The sequence below is a fragment of the Musa acuminata genome, chromosome BXJ2-10 (genome assembly GCF_036884655.1).
Source record: "Musa acuminata AAA Group cultivar baxijiao chromosome BXJ2-10, Cavendish_Baxijiao_AAA, whole genome shotgun sequence".
NCBI lineage: Eukaryota > Viridiplantae > Streptophyta > Magnoliopsida > Zingiberales > Musaceae > Musa > Musa acuminata.
Window position 1 is genome coordinate 23968419 of NC_088347.1, and position 17402 is coordinate 23985820.

At 39.9% G+C, this 17402-nt stretch overlaps 2 protein-coding genes across 2 annotated transcripts; both read right to left on the reverse strand.

Annotated features, from left to right (window-relative positions):
• Positions 1 to 1117: 1117 nt before the first annotated feature.
• Positions 1118 to 1748, reverse strand: LOC135625693 (salt stress-induced protein-like). Its single transcript, XM_065130782.1, has 2 exons — positions 1509 to 1748; positions 1118 to 1372 (listed from the first exon to the last, which is right to left on the reverse strand). Exons 1-2 carry the CDS (start codon positions 1746 to 1748, stop codon positions 1118 to 1120), a joined length of 495 nt encoding a protein of 164 aa, XP_064986854.1.
• An 8448-nt stretch (positions 1749 to 10196) lies between these two features.
• LOC135625694 (mannose/glucose-specific lectin-like) lies at positions 10197 to 13743 on the reverse strand. Its single transcript, XM_065130783.1, has 4 exons — positions 13504 to 13743; positions 13146 to 13367; positions 10656 to 10844; positions 10197 to 10448 (listed from the first exon to the last, which is right to left on the reverse strand). The coding sequence occupies exons 1-4, from the start codon at positions 13741 to 13743 to the stop codon at positions 10197 to 10199; spliced, it is 903 nt and encodes a 300-aa protein (XP_064986855.1).
• Between the last annotated feature and the right edge of the window lie 3659 nt (positions 13744 to 17402).

Genomic DNA, 17402 nt, shown 5'->3' on the forward strand with positions numbered 1-17402 from the left:
TCTTTATAGCAAATATACCAAATCAAATCTCATCGTCGCCACTTACATTTGCAAAGAAAAAGAAAAAACACTGTGACAATGGCTGTATGAATGAGAAAGTATTGGTACAAGAGTTATGGGTTTGTATTTGAATACAAGGTACATTAGCTTGTAGTGGCCCTAGAGAACTCAATCCTTTATGCTCACACGATTCGTTCCCCAACTTTTCTTTTCCATAAAATCATGACATGCATTTTGGCTAAGGACAGGGTTCGTAAACTTGAGAGATCTATTCAACATATAAGTTATATATAAATTGAATGGACAAAATCTTGTCGAGGATGGTTCAAACTAAATTGTGATGGTTCGTTTAATGGAATAGATGGCGGTTTAGGATATGTTTTGCATGATTTGCTCGCCATATTATCTTTATTGGTGGTAGGTAAATATAATAAAAAGGCATTACGTCATATGAAGCGTAGTGGTGATCCAGGAGGGTAGGGTTTGAAAGCGGCTTCACGAAATGATGATATTTGGCGTATCGTCATAAAATCGAATTTTGAATTCATCGTACAAATTCAATGCAACTTCATCGTACCATGGATACTTCACAGTCCGGTCACTGACATTAAATATTTGTTACATAATTTCGAGGACTACAAGTTTATACATGTAATCAGGTGGCTATTCGGTTGGCCAATCACTCTGGAGTAATAAAATCTTCCTCATTTTAAAAGAAGGGAGTGACCCATGGAATATTTTGTGCTCGTTGATTGGATATCCGAGAATAAATAAGTATTAGACATTCTGAAAAATTATTATTATTTTTTATTTGGACAAAAAAAAGACTTACATTACCCAAATCAAATCATCAGGCATATCACAAGAACGGCTTCCACGATGATATATTGTTCATATTTACGCGAAATGACATAGGAATGCAACCACCGATTGGATTCAACTATCATCATGTCGTCAATTAGCGTACAATAACCTGTGGACCCGTAACATATTTCTTGTTTTATTCAAAGAAACACAACGACGACGACGACGACAATTTCTGCCACTTATTTATCGCCCCAACCAAGCAGATACATTGCAGCAGCCTAAGACACAGACACCATGGCGTGACGTGTGTTTAATTTGGTATAGTGCAGTAAACTCCGATTGCCTCGATGGCATCGATGGTAGAACCTTCACGTCCGAAGAAGCCTAGAATCTTACCCTCATCCTCTAGATTTAGGGAGAAATGACTGCCAATCGAATTGCCGGCGCTCACAGAATTGCCCTTGTTGGTCTCAAGGGTAAGTTGTGTTATGAAAACGTCTGTCGTCCACATCGTCTTGAAATATCCAGAGATGAAAGTGAAGTATTCGTCCTCCTCTAGAGTAATCTATACAAGCAATCAAAGATGTAGTTAGACATAAACCACCAAAAAATAGTTAGGGAATTCGCTAGTATCCTAGGAATAATTAATTGTAACCTTTGATCAATAAATACTAAATGCATGTTTTCAGCTTTGACAGTACCTCTTTGTACTGGGGTGCATCACCTCCGACGTGGATGGTCTTCTTCTTGCCGTCGACGGTGAAGGTGAAGTCAAACGCGAATACGGCATCGTTGTAATGAATTTTGACGTTGCTAATGTGATCCGCCTGTCTCATATTCCAGGTTTTGCCGCCGTTGCCACCCCATGGTCCTTGCTGGAGCACGCCCGCCTGCAACCGCACCGGCCGCCAGCAACGAAACCACCACCAAATTAGTACCATATATAGCAACAAAAGATATATATACAGGCAGGCATGCAAGCATGGCCTGCCCCAAATTAACACACAAGAAAATCTATGAAGATTGCAAGAAATGGAATCAAGCATCGCACCATTATCCGACTTGTATGAACTACTTCTGCGGAAGATATTAGTATGTAATGCAGGTATGAATGCGCTTGAAGAAGAAGAGCAACGAGTGGGGGTACTTATAGCCCTGCAGCCCTGAGTTTGGATAAGTATGAGGAGGCAGTGGCCCTTTTGCTTCGATGCCTGCCAACAGATCTCGCGCGTAGGTAAGCAAACAAACGTGAGTTTGGTGCGCGAGAACTGATGGATACACACATTAATGCGCCTTCCCTCCCGCAGTACATCAAGACATAATCTAAAATGAGATCCTTCCTTCTCCCATGCATGAAACGTGAAACATGTTGTGTAGCAAAGATTACGTCTTCCCCTATATGAAACGTGAAACATGCGGAAACAAGTTACGAGGACTGCGAAGAGAGCCGGTGCATCGTACAGACAACCTTATCTCTTTCCATTGCCTGAGAGGGCGACCTCGAACCTCCACATGCTGCGCATCTCGAGCCTCAAACCTCGACTTCTCCTTGCCGTTTTGCATATGGACATGGCACTTCCGAAAACAATGGAGACTCCGCGTCCCACAGATCGAGATGAGCAGATTATGTCATGCGAGGTAGGATTCGGTAACATGGTTGGATATACTAATTTTACATTACATGAGATATGCATGCATATCCGACCAACTTACTTTCTCACAGTACAGTTTGGATGGGAATTCAACTTCGAAACTTAATCTTCCAAGCTGACCATGTGGCGTCCTTACAATGCGGCGATTAAATATAGACCGAGCAATTTTCTATTTTCTATTTTTTCTGAGACTCGTGATATAATAATTTAATGGTTGATATTGAAGGTGTATCCTATCAAAACATAGATGAACCACTAAAGATATGTATAATTTATTAAAAAATAGATATTAATGTGTTATGTAACCAATAGCGAGCTGGGAAAAGCTTGTGAACGTACACGGGAGGAGCACAAATTCTTCATCTCATTAACGACTCTTTTCCAACATATTCATTTGAAACATCACATTATCATCATCCTATTCCTATCCCGAAAAATTATCATATATGATGGGGAAGAAGTAAACTTATATCTGATAGAAGATATGAGAGAGGTACACGTGGAATAACATCCTTGCTTCCTTATATCCTCAATCGATCTATGATTTGAGGATAAATCATGAATTTGCGTAACTGATCTCATTACGTGATTTGAGCATTTGATCGACGGAAATCTCTTCCTCAATCACCTCAATGAATAAAATTCATCCCTTTCACAATATATTACTCTATTCTACGTGGTATCAGAGTACCTGTTGTCTTGAGCAAAACATTGACCTTCCTCATCGTCTGGCGACTGGAATCCCGCTTCTCTACTGTTTTGCCACTACCGATTTTCTCTTCTGCTCGGCGATCCATCTCCTAAGCCCGATCTCTCACAATCTATCGATTTCACTATTCTGTTTTGATGGGGATATAAACAGGAATAACCTTTGTATAGGAACAAATACTAGAAGACCAAAATACGCAACGGAATAAATTGGAAACACAATCAAACAGAACACCACGATATATGTGGAAAACCCCTTCAATATGAAGGGTAAAAACCACGGGGCAAACTAGAGATAATCCACTATGAGAATAATGAATATACAAATCTCAATCTCTTGCCCAAAACCCTAGCAACAACCACAAGAGAATAACTGGGATACAAGGATCACGTCACTTTCCACAATATCTAAAACCTCCCCAAGTAATCACAGCAAGAGTCTACTGTAGATTTGATCTAACCTGAGATGAGAACACTGCTAGATGATTGTGAACAGTCTCTCTGCATTGTCCTTGTCTTCTTCCCTTTCTTTCTCTTCCTTTTCTACCTTGTTCTCCTTCTTCTCTTTGGAATCTCGTGGCTATAAAGATCTGCCTCGTTGCTGCCTTTTTATAGCTTTAATCTGCCTCTAAAACGCAGCCACCACACCCCCCTAATCTTAATTAGGGTTAGGTTAAGAGGGGGTGTGGGCTGTAGGCTGATAAAGCCCTCATGGGCTGAATATGAGCCATCAGCCCAACAACCTCCCCCTTCAGCCCATAAGGTAGGCTGTCCCATGACTCCTCATTGTGAAGCCATGCTGACCAACTGTCGGCATATCTCCTATCTTTCTTTTGGTAAGGTCTTCGTCAACATGTCTGCTTCGTTGTCATTTGTATGAATTTTCTGAAGCTGCAACTGCTTCTCTTCAAATACATTTCGAATCCAGTGGTATCTGACATCTATATGCTTTGACTTGGAATGAACATTGGGTTCTTACACAAATGGATAGCACTCTGGCTGTCACAATGCACCACATAATTTTTCTATTTCAGCCCCAATTCTTGTAAGAATTCTTTCATCTATAACATTTCTTTGCATACCTCTGTACCAGCAATATATTCTGCTTCTGGGGTGGAGAGAGCAATACACCTTTGTAACCTGGATTGCCATGACACAGCTCCCCCTGCAAAAGTAAGTACATAACCAGAAGTAGACTTCCTCGTATCTATATCTCTTGCCATATCTGCTTCTGTGTAACCTGTTAACACAGGTGATCCACCTCCAAAGCTTAAACAAACCTTAGAGCTCCCTCTGAGATATATAAAAATCCACTTCACTGCTGCCTAGTGCTCTTTGCCTAGATTTGCAAGAAATCTGCTAGTAACACCCACTGCATATGCGATGTCCGACCTCGTACATACCATTGCATACATTAAACTTCCAACTGCTGAAGCATAAGGAACCTTTTGCATTTTCTCCTTCTCCTCATCACTTGACGGACTCTGTTCTGAGCACAACTTGAAGTGACCTGCAAGAGGAGAACCAACTGGCTTAGCATTACTCATACTGAATCTTTCCAATACCTTCTTGATGTATTTCTCCTGTGACAACCAAATCTTCTTGTTTTTCCTGTCACGAGAAATCTGCATCCCTAGTATTTGCTTTGCTGGCCCCATGTCCTTCATTGCAAAAGACTCACTCAGTTCCTTCTTCAACCTGTCAATTTTAGACATATCTTTCCCAAGAATAAGCATGTCATCAACATAAAGTAAGAGAATAATAAAATCCTCACCAAACCATTTGATGTACACACAATGATCTGAAGCCGTTCTTTTGTATCCATTTTCTGTCATAAATGAATCAAACTTTCTGTACCATTGTCTTGGAGCTTGCTTTAGCCCATACAAGCTCTTCTTCAACTTGCAGACAAAATTATCTTTACCTTTGACTTTGAAACCTTCTGGTTGCTCCATATAAATTTCCTCCTCCAAATCATCATGAAGGAAAGCTGTCTTCACATCTAACTGCTCAACCTCTAAGTCCTGGCTAGCAGCAATACCAAGAGCAACACGAATAGAAGACATTTTAACAACAGGAGAAAATATCTCTTCAAAGTCAATACCTTTCTTTTGACCAAAGCCTTTCACAACCAATCTAGCTTTGTACTTTGGTTGAGAACAATATTCTTGAGTCTTCAACCTAAAAACCCACTTGTTCTTCAAGGTCTTCATTCCATTTGGTAGCAGCACCAAATCATAAGTGTGGTTCTTCTGAAGAGCATTCATCTCTTCCTGCATAGCAACTAACCCCTTCTCTTTCTGCTCACTCTCAACTGCTTCCTGGTAACTATCTGGTTCACCTACATCAGTAAGCATCACATACTCATCTGTAGAGTATCTTCTGGAAGGTTGACGTTGTCTAGAAGATCTTCTCAATTGAGGTTCTGCGGGAACTTGCTCTCCTACTTCTTCTTGCTCAACATGTCCTGCAGGTAAATCAACATCAGGCTCTACACTATTTTCCTGCACATCTCCCCCATCACCCAGATATACTAGAGAAATAACTAGGTCACAATCTGCTAATCCTTCTGCAGAAGTCTTGGCTGGTGCCTTCTTCTTCAAATCCTCAAAAGTTTGATCCTCAAAGAAGACCACATCTCTGCTCCTGAACACCTTCTGCTTTTCTGGATCCCAAAGCCTGTAACCAAATTGATCATGTGAGTAAGCAAGAAAAATATATTCTTTAGACTTACCATCCAGCTTGCACCTCTCATTATCTGGAATATGTGTAAATGCACGACAACCAAATACTCTCAAATGCCTATAGGAAACATCTTTCTCTGACCATACATGCTCTGCAACATCACCATCTAGGGCTGTACATGGTGATAAGTTGATCACATCAACTGCAGTCCTCAAAGCCTCATCCTAAAACCTTTTGGGTAGCTTGGCCTGTGAAAGCATACATCTGATCTTTTCCATGATGGTGTGGTTCATCCTCTCTGCAATTGCATTATGCTGAGGTGTACCAGGAACTGTCATCTCATGTTGGATCCCAAGTGACATGCAATAGTCATTAAACAATCCCGTATACTCACCACCATTATCTGATCTTATGCATTTCAATTTCCTTTCTGTCTCCCTTTCAACCCTGGCATGAAACTCTTTGAAGACATTAATAACCTGATCTTTGGTCTTCAAAGCATAAGCCCAAACTTTCCTGGAAAACTCATCTATAAAAGTGACAAAATAAAGTGCACCACTTATACCAAGAACATCAAAAGATCCACCATGAGTTTTTGTCCTCAAAGGACCACATACATCTGTATAAACACGGTCTAAGGCATGCATTTTTCTAGACAAAGCAGCACTAGCAAATGAAACTCTATGTTGTTTACCAGCCAAACAATCAATACAAGGGTTAAGATGTATACCTCTAAGATCTGGTAATACCTCTCTCTTGGAAAGAGCTTGCAGCCCCTTCTCGCTCATGTATCCCAATCGCCTATGCCACAACTCCATACTGAAGTCTTTCTCTGTAGCATTTAACTACTCACCATAAGCTTTAGCCTGCAACCTGTACAAAGTATGACATTTCTTTCCACTAGCTATAATAAGAGAACCCTTACTGAGCTTCCATTGCCCTCTGTGAAATCTGCTTTCATACTCTTCATCATCTAGTCTTCCAACTGAAATTAAATTCAGCCTTAAGTCAACCACATGCCTCACATCCTTAAGTACCAACTTGCAGCCAAGGTTGGCCTTTAAATGGATATCACCCATGCCAATGATGTCTGCTGTGCCATAGTTGCCCATCTTGACAACACCAAAGTTTCCAGACCTATATGTAGCAAAAAACTCCCTCCGAGATGTAGCATGATAAGAAGCACCGGTGTTAATCACCCACTCAAGATCCTGACACACACAAGAAAAAATATCATCAGAAGGAGACAAAATCAAATAATCACCACCCTGCACTGTAGCTGTAGTATTATCCTTTGACTCTGTAGACTCCACTTCTTTTCCCTTTTTCTTGTTCTTCTTAGGTTGCTTACATCGGTTCTTGTAATGTCCTTTCTCACCACAGTTATAGCAAACAATATCTTTTCTTGATCTTGACTTGCTCCTACCCATACGTGAACTGCTTCTAGACTTTGACCTTCCTCTGTTCTCTGAGATCATTCTAAGATGTTGCCGAACTCTTTCTTCTCAACTCATTCAACAAACTGCTTGTTACTTGACTCATAGTGACAATACCATCTGGCGCAGAATTACTAAGGGAAACCACTAGTGTCTCCCAACTTTCTGGTAATGAATTGAGAAGTAACAATGCCTGCAACTCATCATCAAGAGACATTTTCATAGAGGATAACTGGTTAGTAATACTCTGTATTTCATTCAAATACTCAGCAATAGAAGCACCCTCTTTATATTTTAGGTTCACAAGTTTTCTGATCAAAAAAACTTTGTTGCCAGCTGTTTTTCTTTCATAGAGACTTTCTAATTTTTTCTAAAGAGAATATACAGAAATTTCAGTAGAAACATGGTGAAAGACACTATCATCAAGCCACTGTCTAATAAACCCAATTGTTTTTCGATCTAACCTCTTCCACTCATCATCTGTCATAGTTGTAGGTTTTGCACTATCCCCCTGTAAAGGTCCATACAAATCTTTGCAATACAAGAGATCTTCCATTCTTGGTTTCCATTTCATCCAATTGTTTCCATTCAAACTAATCATGCGAAAAACATTACTGGCTTCCATGTTCAAATACAAAAATTAAATCACTAAAACCCTGCTCTGATACCAGTTGATGGGGATATAAACAGGAATAACCTTTGTATATGAACAAATACTAGAAGACCAAAATACGCAGCGGAATAAAATGGAAACACAATCAAACAGAACACCAAGATATACGTGGAAAACCCCTTCAATGTGAAGGGTAAAAACCACGGGGCAAACTAGAGATAATCCACTACGAGAATAATGAATATACAAATCTAAATCTCTTGCCCAAAACCCTAGCAACAACCACAAGAGAATAACTGGGATACAAGGATCACGTCACTGCCAACAATATCTAAAACCTCCCCAAGTAATCACAGCAAGACTCTACTATAGATTTGATCTAACCTGAGATGAGAACACTGCTAGATGATTGTGAATAGTCTCTTTGCGTTGTCCTTGTCTTCTTCCCTTTCTTTCTCTTCCTTTTCTGCCTTGTTCTCCTTCTTCTCTTTGGAATCTCGTGGCTATAAAGATCTGCCTCGTTGCTGCCTTTTTATAGCTTTAATCTGCCTCTAAAACGCAGCCACCACACCCCCCTAATCTTAATTAGGGTTAGGTTAAGAGGGGGTGTGGGCTGTGGGCTGATAAAGCCCACATAGGCTGAATATGGGCCATCAGCCCAACATGTTTGACAATTATTCTCAGACCACAAAATCTTGCTCGCTGACTTATTATATTTACTGTCATTGCTGCGACTTAAGTCGCCGAAGGCGACGCTCCCCTTGAACGATCCAACGTCTCCCCTCTATCACTTCCATTCGACCCGTCGCCAGCGACCCTATACTCTTCCTCAGATCTATTGTTGCTCCTCATCATAACTCCTCACTACCACTGCTCCTCCTCCTTCGGCGGCTACAATCCTCTGGTCATGACTAGACCTCCATTGAGTTCTTCAATAACGTCGAGAAGAAGCAGGTTGCACGGTAGGAGGCTGAGCGCTCCAAATTCCTTATTGCTCGTGCCAGTAGGAGAGACACGTCGCCATCATCCAACTCTCCTAGGACGTCATGTTCGCCAACGCTGTCGAGAAGAAGCAGGTTGCACAGTAGGAGGTCGAGCGCTCCAAATCCCCCCTCGCCTCGATTCATCCTTAGGGCAGATTTGAGTGTTTCCATCATCATCATATGCTTGGCTTGTCACATCAGCGGCGACGAATCCGCAACCATATGCTCCTGTGCCCGCGACCTCCTCGCTCGATATTCGCTAAATTAGTTCATATTCTAAGCATGTCTTTTTCATCTACATATGACGCTCCAATTATTCTTTCCTCGAGAAACAATAGTTCTCCTCAACATACAATACTTATATTCATCAATGCTGCAACTCTAAGCCACTTCAAACTATTCAAAAGCGGCAATTATACATCTCGGCAAGCACAATTCTCTGATCTTCTTTTTTGATATGAACTATTAGGTTACATCGACGGCTCTCTCAAATATTCATCAGAAAAAATCTAAATACCTAGAGAACCCATCCCAATAACAGATCCTGATTAGTGGCTACGAAAAGAACGTCTTATTCTATAAGCAATTCAAGCCTCAATCACTAGCTTCAAAGTACCATTAATATCTTTGTATAATACTACGTTAGAAGCATTGTCAAAGTTACACATTCTCAATGGCATAGGAGACGAATATAAGAAACCGACATCAATAATTCATGTATGAGACTCACCGATGTCATTTAAAGAACTGTATGATAAGTCGATTGATCATTAATAATATTTGAAAAGAGAAAAGAGGATGACATGACCAACTATCATAGCTCAATTCAATCAAAACTCTAAAAGAAAAAGCAATCAAAGCAATAATGACATCAACAAAGGATCGAACAAAATGTCTTCTGGATACATTGTAATACGTAGAGCCATCATCTTCTATTACACTATCAATCCTTCAATCATGGTGATAACTTTAATCCCAATAGCTTTGTAAATAACTTGTACTAAAACTCTTAGCAGCTTTGGCACCTTAACGATCACAATCAATAGAAGGTCACCTGCTAGCTCTTTGACAAAATTGGGCATACATAGGAAGTGATTATCGTCAAATAAGAGCCGTGGATTCCATCACGAAAGGCACACCAAGTAATGATAAGATATCAAAGTGGATTCGAGAACATTTCATTATTTATTGAAAGCAACACCGAATGACAAGGATAACAACGATGATGACAATCATGGCAAGAACCATAATAGTAATCGTTGCTTATTTATTACATCATTCCATAGATAGGAACACGAGCCAGTGAATACACTTAGTTAGGCAATGAGCAGTGAATCCCAATAGCGTCAATGGCTGTACCAGCTCGCCCAAAGAAGCCCAGAATCCTACTCCCCTCCTCTAAAGTAAGGGCGAAGGAAGAGCCAGTCTTGTTACCGACACTTATGGATGCACCCTTGTTGGTATCAAGAGTAAGCAACATCACAATTGCATGTCGCTGATAATTGGATAATGCATGAAAGTATCCGGAGATAGAAGTGAAGTACTCGTCCTCCTCAAGGATGATCTGCAAAAAAGGATCAAGGATTTAACGAGAAACAAACAATGGGAAAAAGAAAACTAATATTGCAATGTATTTTCAAGAGAAATTGGTTTGACTACCAAACGTGTTGCTAGAAAACATTCATCTGGTCGAACCAGTTTATATGGTTGGACAAAGACACGAAGTTGATAAGTGTGTATTTATATACACATAGATGTATAGATGATATACCTCCTTGGAAGCGCCGGTGGTGGTTCCACGTTTGTAGGTGTGGGAATTACCGTTAAGAATGTAGGTAATCTCCAACCCCACAATGTTATCTCCGTAATAGATTCGAAGTTTGGTAATGTGGTCGGCTTGTCCCATATCCCACACATTCCCTCCGTTGCCACCCCATGGCCCCACCTTCACCATTCTCCCCTGCGTGCATCAGAATAAACACCACATGTCATCCATCCATCTATGTTGTAGTATACGAGCAAGTGTAGTTGAAGAAGTCAGAAAAGGGATGGAATTTTGAAGACTAACAACGCCACTCACCATATTAGCAGCAACCGAGAATAATGAATGGACGCGCACACTCCCTTGGCGGCAGAAGATGCTATTGCAGGACTTGGTGCTGGGAAGGGCATCGGATGAGGGTATTTATAGCCCACCATTCTAGTTTGGATAAGTATGAGCTGATGTATACATCAAGGAAGAATTGCACCCCCCACCACCACCGTCCTAAAATCTCACGGAAACGTGAAACATGCATATTCCGTGCTCTTCCTTTTTTTTATTGCTTGCATGCAGTGTAATTAATTGTTTGCTAGGAACGAGATGCGAGGACTTCCGACGGAGTCGGTGAGTAAATATGATAATCTTGAACACGGTGGCCGGATGGTTGAGCCCAACAGCACCACTATCTCCTTCCATTGCCTCAGACGACGAGCTCCATCTGCATCTTGTCCTTGTGGATAACCTCCAATTATAAGGAAACATGGATTTGGTGGTCGCCCGCCTCGTCTCCTTCCTTCAGATGAGAAAGGACGGTTCCATTGTCCACGGCCTGCCTGCTTAGTGCTTAGAGCCTCTAACTTCTTCGTCTCGTCTCGTACTTGTCATGACAGAAGCATGCCCATTATTGTCACCAAGGTGAGGTGTGGTTAGGAAAATTATCTATCAAGAATAATCAAATAAATTTGATTATTTCTTATTGACACCTCTAATATTGTTTTGAACATACAAATGCTAATCGATAAAGAATTGTTTTTAAATATAATTTTCAGTTATCTAAGGAATATGAATCCTATTATTAAATGGCGAGGAGCCTGATCTCCTGACTTGATAATATTTTGGTTCACTCTAATGTGAACTATATCATTTATTTCTATCATCATCACTAAAGTTTAAGATTTTTTCGAAGAAAAATAATATATAGACTCTAAAATAAAAATCAATCCTAGCATAAACAAGTATTGAAATAAAGTGTTAGATGTCATATCGAGAGTTACGCGCTCATGCGTATAAAATCTAGTATATTTTGAAGATGTTTATTAGATGACGAACCGAGTAAATATTTTGACTCTTTATAGCAAGTATACCAAATCAAATCTCATCCTCGCCACTTACATTTGCAAAGAAAAAGAAAAAACATTGTGACAATGGCTGTTTGAATGAGAAAGTATTGGTACAAGAGTTATGGGTTTGTATTTGAATACAAGTTACATTAGGCCCTAGAGAACTCAAAATGAGATCCTTTATGCTCACACTACTCGTTCCCCAACTCTTCTTTTCCATAAAATCATGACATGCATTTTGGCTAATGACAGGGTTCATAAACTTGAGAGATCTATTCAACATATAAGTTATATATAAATTGAATGGACAAAATCTTGTCGAGGATGGTTCAAACTAAATTGTGAATTGTGATGGTTCGTTTAATGAAATAGATGGCGATATGTTTTGCATGATTTGCTCGCCATATTATCTTTATTGGTGGTAGGTAAATATAATAAAAAGGCATTACGTCATATGAAGCGTCGTGGTGATCTAGGAGGGTTTGAATGCGATTTCACGAAATGATGATTTTTGGCGTATCGCCATAAAATCAAATTTTGAATTCATCGGACAAATTCATTGCAACTTTATTGTACCATGGACACTTCACGGTCACTGACATTAAATATTTGTTACATAATTTCGAAGACTACGAGTTTATACATGTACATAAGAAGCAATCCAGGTGGCTATTCGGTTGGCCAATCACTCTGGAGTAATAAAATCTTCCTCATTTTAAAAGAAGGGAGTGACCCATTGAATATTTTGTGCTCGTTGATTGGATATCCGAGAATAAATAAGTATTAGACATTCTGAAAAATTATTATTATTTTTTATTTGGACAAAAAAAAGACTTACATTACCCAAATCAAATCATCAGGCATATCACAAGAACGGCTTCCACGATGATATATTGTTCATATTTACTCGAAGAAATGACATAGGAATGCAACCACCGATTGGATTCAACTATCATCATGTCGTCAATTAGCGTACAATAACCAGTGGACCCGTAACATACTTCTTGTTTTATTCAAAGAAACACAACGACGACGACGACGACAATTTCTGCCACTTATTTATCGCCCCAACCAAGCAGATACATTGCAGCAGACTAAGACACAGACACCAAGACGTGACGTGTGTTTAATTTGGTATAGTGCAGTAAACTCCGATTGCCTCGATGGCATCGATGGTAGAACCTTCACGTCCGAAGAAGCCTAGAATCTTACCCTCATCCTCTAGATTTAGGGAGAAATGACTGCCAATCGAATTGCCGGCGCTCACAGAATTGCCCTTGTTGGTCTCAAGGGTAAGTTGTGTTATGAAAACGTCTGTCGTCCACATCGTCTTGAAATGTCCAGAGATGAAAGTGAAGTATTCGTCCTCCTCTAGAGTAATCTATACAAGCAATCAAAGATGTAGTTAGACATAAACCACCAAAAAATAGTTAGGGAATTCGCTAGTATCCTAGGAATAATTAATTGTAACCTTTGATCAATAAATACTAAACGCATGTTTTCAGCTTTGACAGTACCTCATTGTACTGGGGTGCATCACCTCCGACGTGGATGGTCTTCTTCTTGCCGTCGACGGTGAAGGTGAAGTCAAACGCGAATACGGCATCGTTGTAATGAATTTTGACGTTGCTAATGTGATCCGCCTGTCTCATATTCCAGGTTTTGCCGCCGTTGCCACCCCATGGTCCTTGCTGGAGCACGCCCGCCTGCAACCGCACCGGCCGCCAGCAACGAAACCACAGCCAAATTAATACCATATATAGCAACAAAAGATATATATACAGGCAGGCATGCAAGCATGGCCTGCCCCAAATTAACACACAAGAAAATCTATTAAGATGGTAAGAAATGGAATCAAGCATCGCACCATTATCCGACTTGTATGAACTACTTCTGCGGAAGATATTAGCACGTATTGCAGGTACGGATGCGCTTGAAGAAGAAGAGCAACGAGTGGGGGTACTTATAGCCCTGCAGCCCTGAGTTTGGATAAGTATGAGGAGGCAGTGGCCCGTTTGCTTCGATGCCTGCCAACAGATCTCGCGCGTAGGTAAGCAAACAAACGTGAGTTTGGTGCGCGAGAACTGATGGATACACACATTAATGCGCCTTCCCTCCCGCAGTACATCAAGACATATAATCTAAAATGAGATCCTTCCTTCTCCCATGCATGAAACGTGAAACATGTTGTGTAGCAAAGATTACGTCTTCCCCTATATGAAACGTGAAACATGCGGAAACAAGTTACGAGGACTGCGAAGAGAGCCGGTGCATCGTACAGACAACCTTATCTCTTTCCATTGCCTGAGAGGGCGACCTCGAACCTCCACATGCTGCGCATCTCGAGCCTCAAACCTCGACTTCTCCTTGCCGTTTTGCATATGGACATGGCACTTCCGAAAACAATGGAGACTCCGCGTCCCACAGATCGAGATGAGCAGATTATGTCACGCGAGGTAGGATTCGGTAACATGGTTGGATATACTAATTTTACATTACATGAGATATGCATGCATATCCGACCAACTTACTTTCTCACAGTACAGTTTGGATGGGAATTCAACTTCGAAACTTAATCTTCCAAGCTGACCATGTGGCGTCCTTACAATGCGGCGATTAAATATAGACCGAGCAATTTTCTATTTTCTATTTTTTATGAGACTTGTGATATAATAATCTAATGGTTGATATTGACGGTGTATCCTATAAAAGCATAGATGAACCCCTCAAGATATATATAATTTCTTAAAGAATAGATATTAATGTGTTATGTAACCAATAGCGAGCTGGGAAAAGCCTGTGTACGTACACGGGAGGAGCACAAATTCTTCATCTCATTACCGACTCTTTTTCAACATATTCATTTGAAACATCATCATTTGTGGACACATTATGATCATCCTATTCCTACCCCGAAGAGTTATCATATATGATGGGGGAAGAAGTAAACTAATATATGATAGAAGATCATGATCGAGGCACACATGGAATAATATCCCTGCTTTCTTATATTCCCAATCAATTGATGATTTGAGGATCAATCATTGATTTGGGCAACTGATCTGATTAGTGATTTGAGCATTTGATTGAAGGAAATCTCTTTCTCAAAACCTATATAAATATTCAGCACCTCAGTGAAAAAAAATCATCCCTGTCACAATATATTACTCAATTCTACATGGTATCAGAGTTCTTGTTGTCTCGAGTAAGACTTTTCCTTTCTTACTGTCTGGCGACAGCAAGCCCTCTTCTTTGTTGATCTATCGTTGTCGGTTTCCTCCTCTGCTCGGTGATCCATCTCCCAAGTAAAATCTCTCATAGATCTGTCGATTTCACTCTTCTAATTGGTAATTTTTCTATGACTATGACATCTTGCTTGATGACCTGTTATCTTTGTTGTCATTTCTATGACTTCAGGCATCGAAAGCCATGTTGCTTTTAACGAATCCAACGTCTTCGCTCCCTCTCTTCCTTTCTATTGGGAAATCTTAATATAGCATCACATGCATAGTGAAAAACAAAACCAAAAACCTAGATATTCTAAAAAAAAGAAAATCTAGTCATTATGCGAAGATTGATCCTTGAGAAATTGTAAAATCGAAAAATCTACACGTCATGTGTTAGATATAATACATGGGAAGATCGTATATCCCCGTAAAATTTCAGATTCATAGGATAGGATAAATGAGATCAGTTGTCCTCTTCTCTAGCAATGATCTGCATAGCAGATGGGGCGACGATGCTAGTCATAGGTACCCTGCAAGCGAATCAAATGATGACACGTGTGACATGACATGCACCCTTTTTGCTTATTGTTATTATGGTATTTTTTTACTTTATATTGCTTAATGCATAAATATATTTTGATGTTCATGGATCTATGCAATGGGAGTCGGATCGTGATGATATCATGATAATGAGACCGATTCACCTTTAAACACAAACCCTAAATAATCTTGGTTATAGGTTACTCGAGAAGGACATCGAGATAATTGGACATACTGGTGTGTTGTATACCCATCCATATGAAGGAGGTGGCTAGTCTCATAGTTGTTCGTGTGGGAACACTAGGGCTACAGTGCAAGTGCTTATATTTTTACTACTTGATGCATAAATATATTATGATTTCCATCGATCTATGTAATGGGAATCAGATCATGATTAGATCACAATAATGAGATCGATTCACCTTTAAACACAGATCCTAAATAATCCTGATCATAGGTTACTCAGGAAGGATATCGAGATAACCGAACAGATTAGTATGCTGTATACCCATCTATATGATGGAGGCGGCTAATGTCATAGCCGCTCATGTGGGGACACTAGGGCTACATTGTACGTGCTCATTGGAGAATGAGTTTACTAATTGATCCGTTCACAGATTATTGGATGGTTGATGATACTTTATTGTCAAACAGTGATTATGTCATCCAAATAGTGTACTTGGTCCTTAGACTTGAGAAACCAAAGATGTCTTATATGAGTACTTCACTATTTGATACCAAACTTGTATGTTTTGAAGCTCTAAATCTAGCATAATTGGTCATCTGGAGTGGTAGACAATCTTACCAGGGCTATTGATTATCGATAGAGGATCGTCCACTCTTGATATCATGTGAGAAATATACCATATATTCTTGCTTAGAAAAATCCTTGACCAATGTCATTAGGATTGAGAGAGAAAGAGTTCTCTGGAAGAATATGATTAGAGCGAGACTCAAAAAGAAACCGTATAGGCTTGATATCACCATGCCCGGTATACGGTCTCAAGGATATTAAATAAATAAGAGACTATAGGTACACTATAACTAAAGATAGATTGGTACAAATATTGGATTACCCTATATCATCTAGGGACTATGGCATAGTGGCCTAGTACGTCCGCAGTCGATGAATCGATTGAATTATTATAAAGATTATAATTCACTGAGCCAAAAGGAGTTCTAATAAGTATGACTCACGGCCAACTCGATATTGGGCCTATAGGGTCACACACATATGACAATTGTTGCAATGAGTAGAGATTCGGATATGAGATATCCTCTAGAGCCCATATCTTCTTGGATATCCTTTAAGCCCTAAAATTATTGGATCCTATATATGAGATCCAATTGTCGGGATTGAAATCAGCACTAAAACGAGGGGTGAATTAGTTCTTACGATAAAAACATCGATGATTTAGAAAAACTATTTCGATAAAGCCCATATAAAAAATGATATCGAAAGGGTGCTTCACTTAAAATAAATATATTAAGCAATTAAAATAGAGAATAATAGTAATGAAGATAAGAAAGAGAATGCACACCAAATTTATAGTGGTTCGGTTGTCATGACCTACGTCCACTCTCGATTCCTCTTCCGTCGATGCCATCGGCGTATACTAATGATCTTCCTTCTATGGGTGAAGCATAAC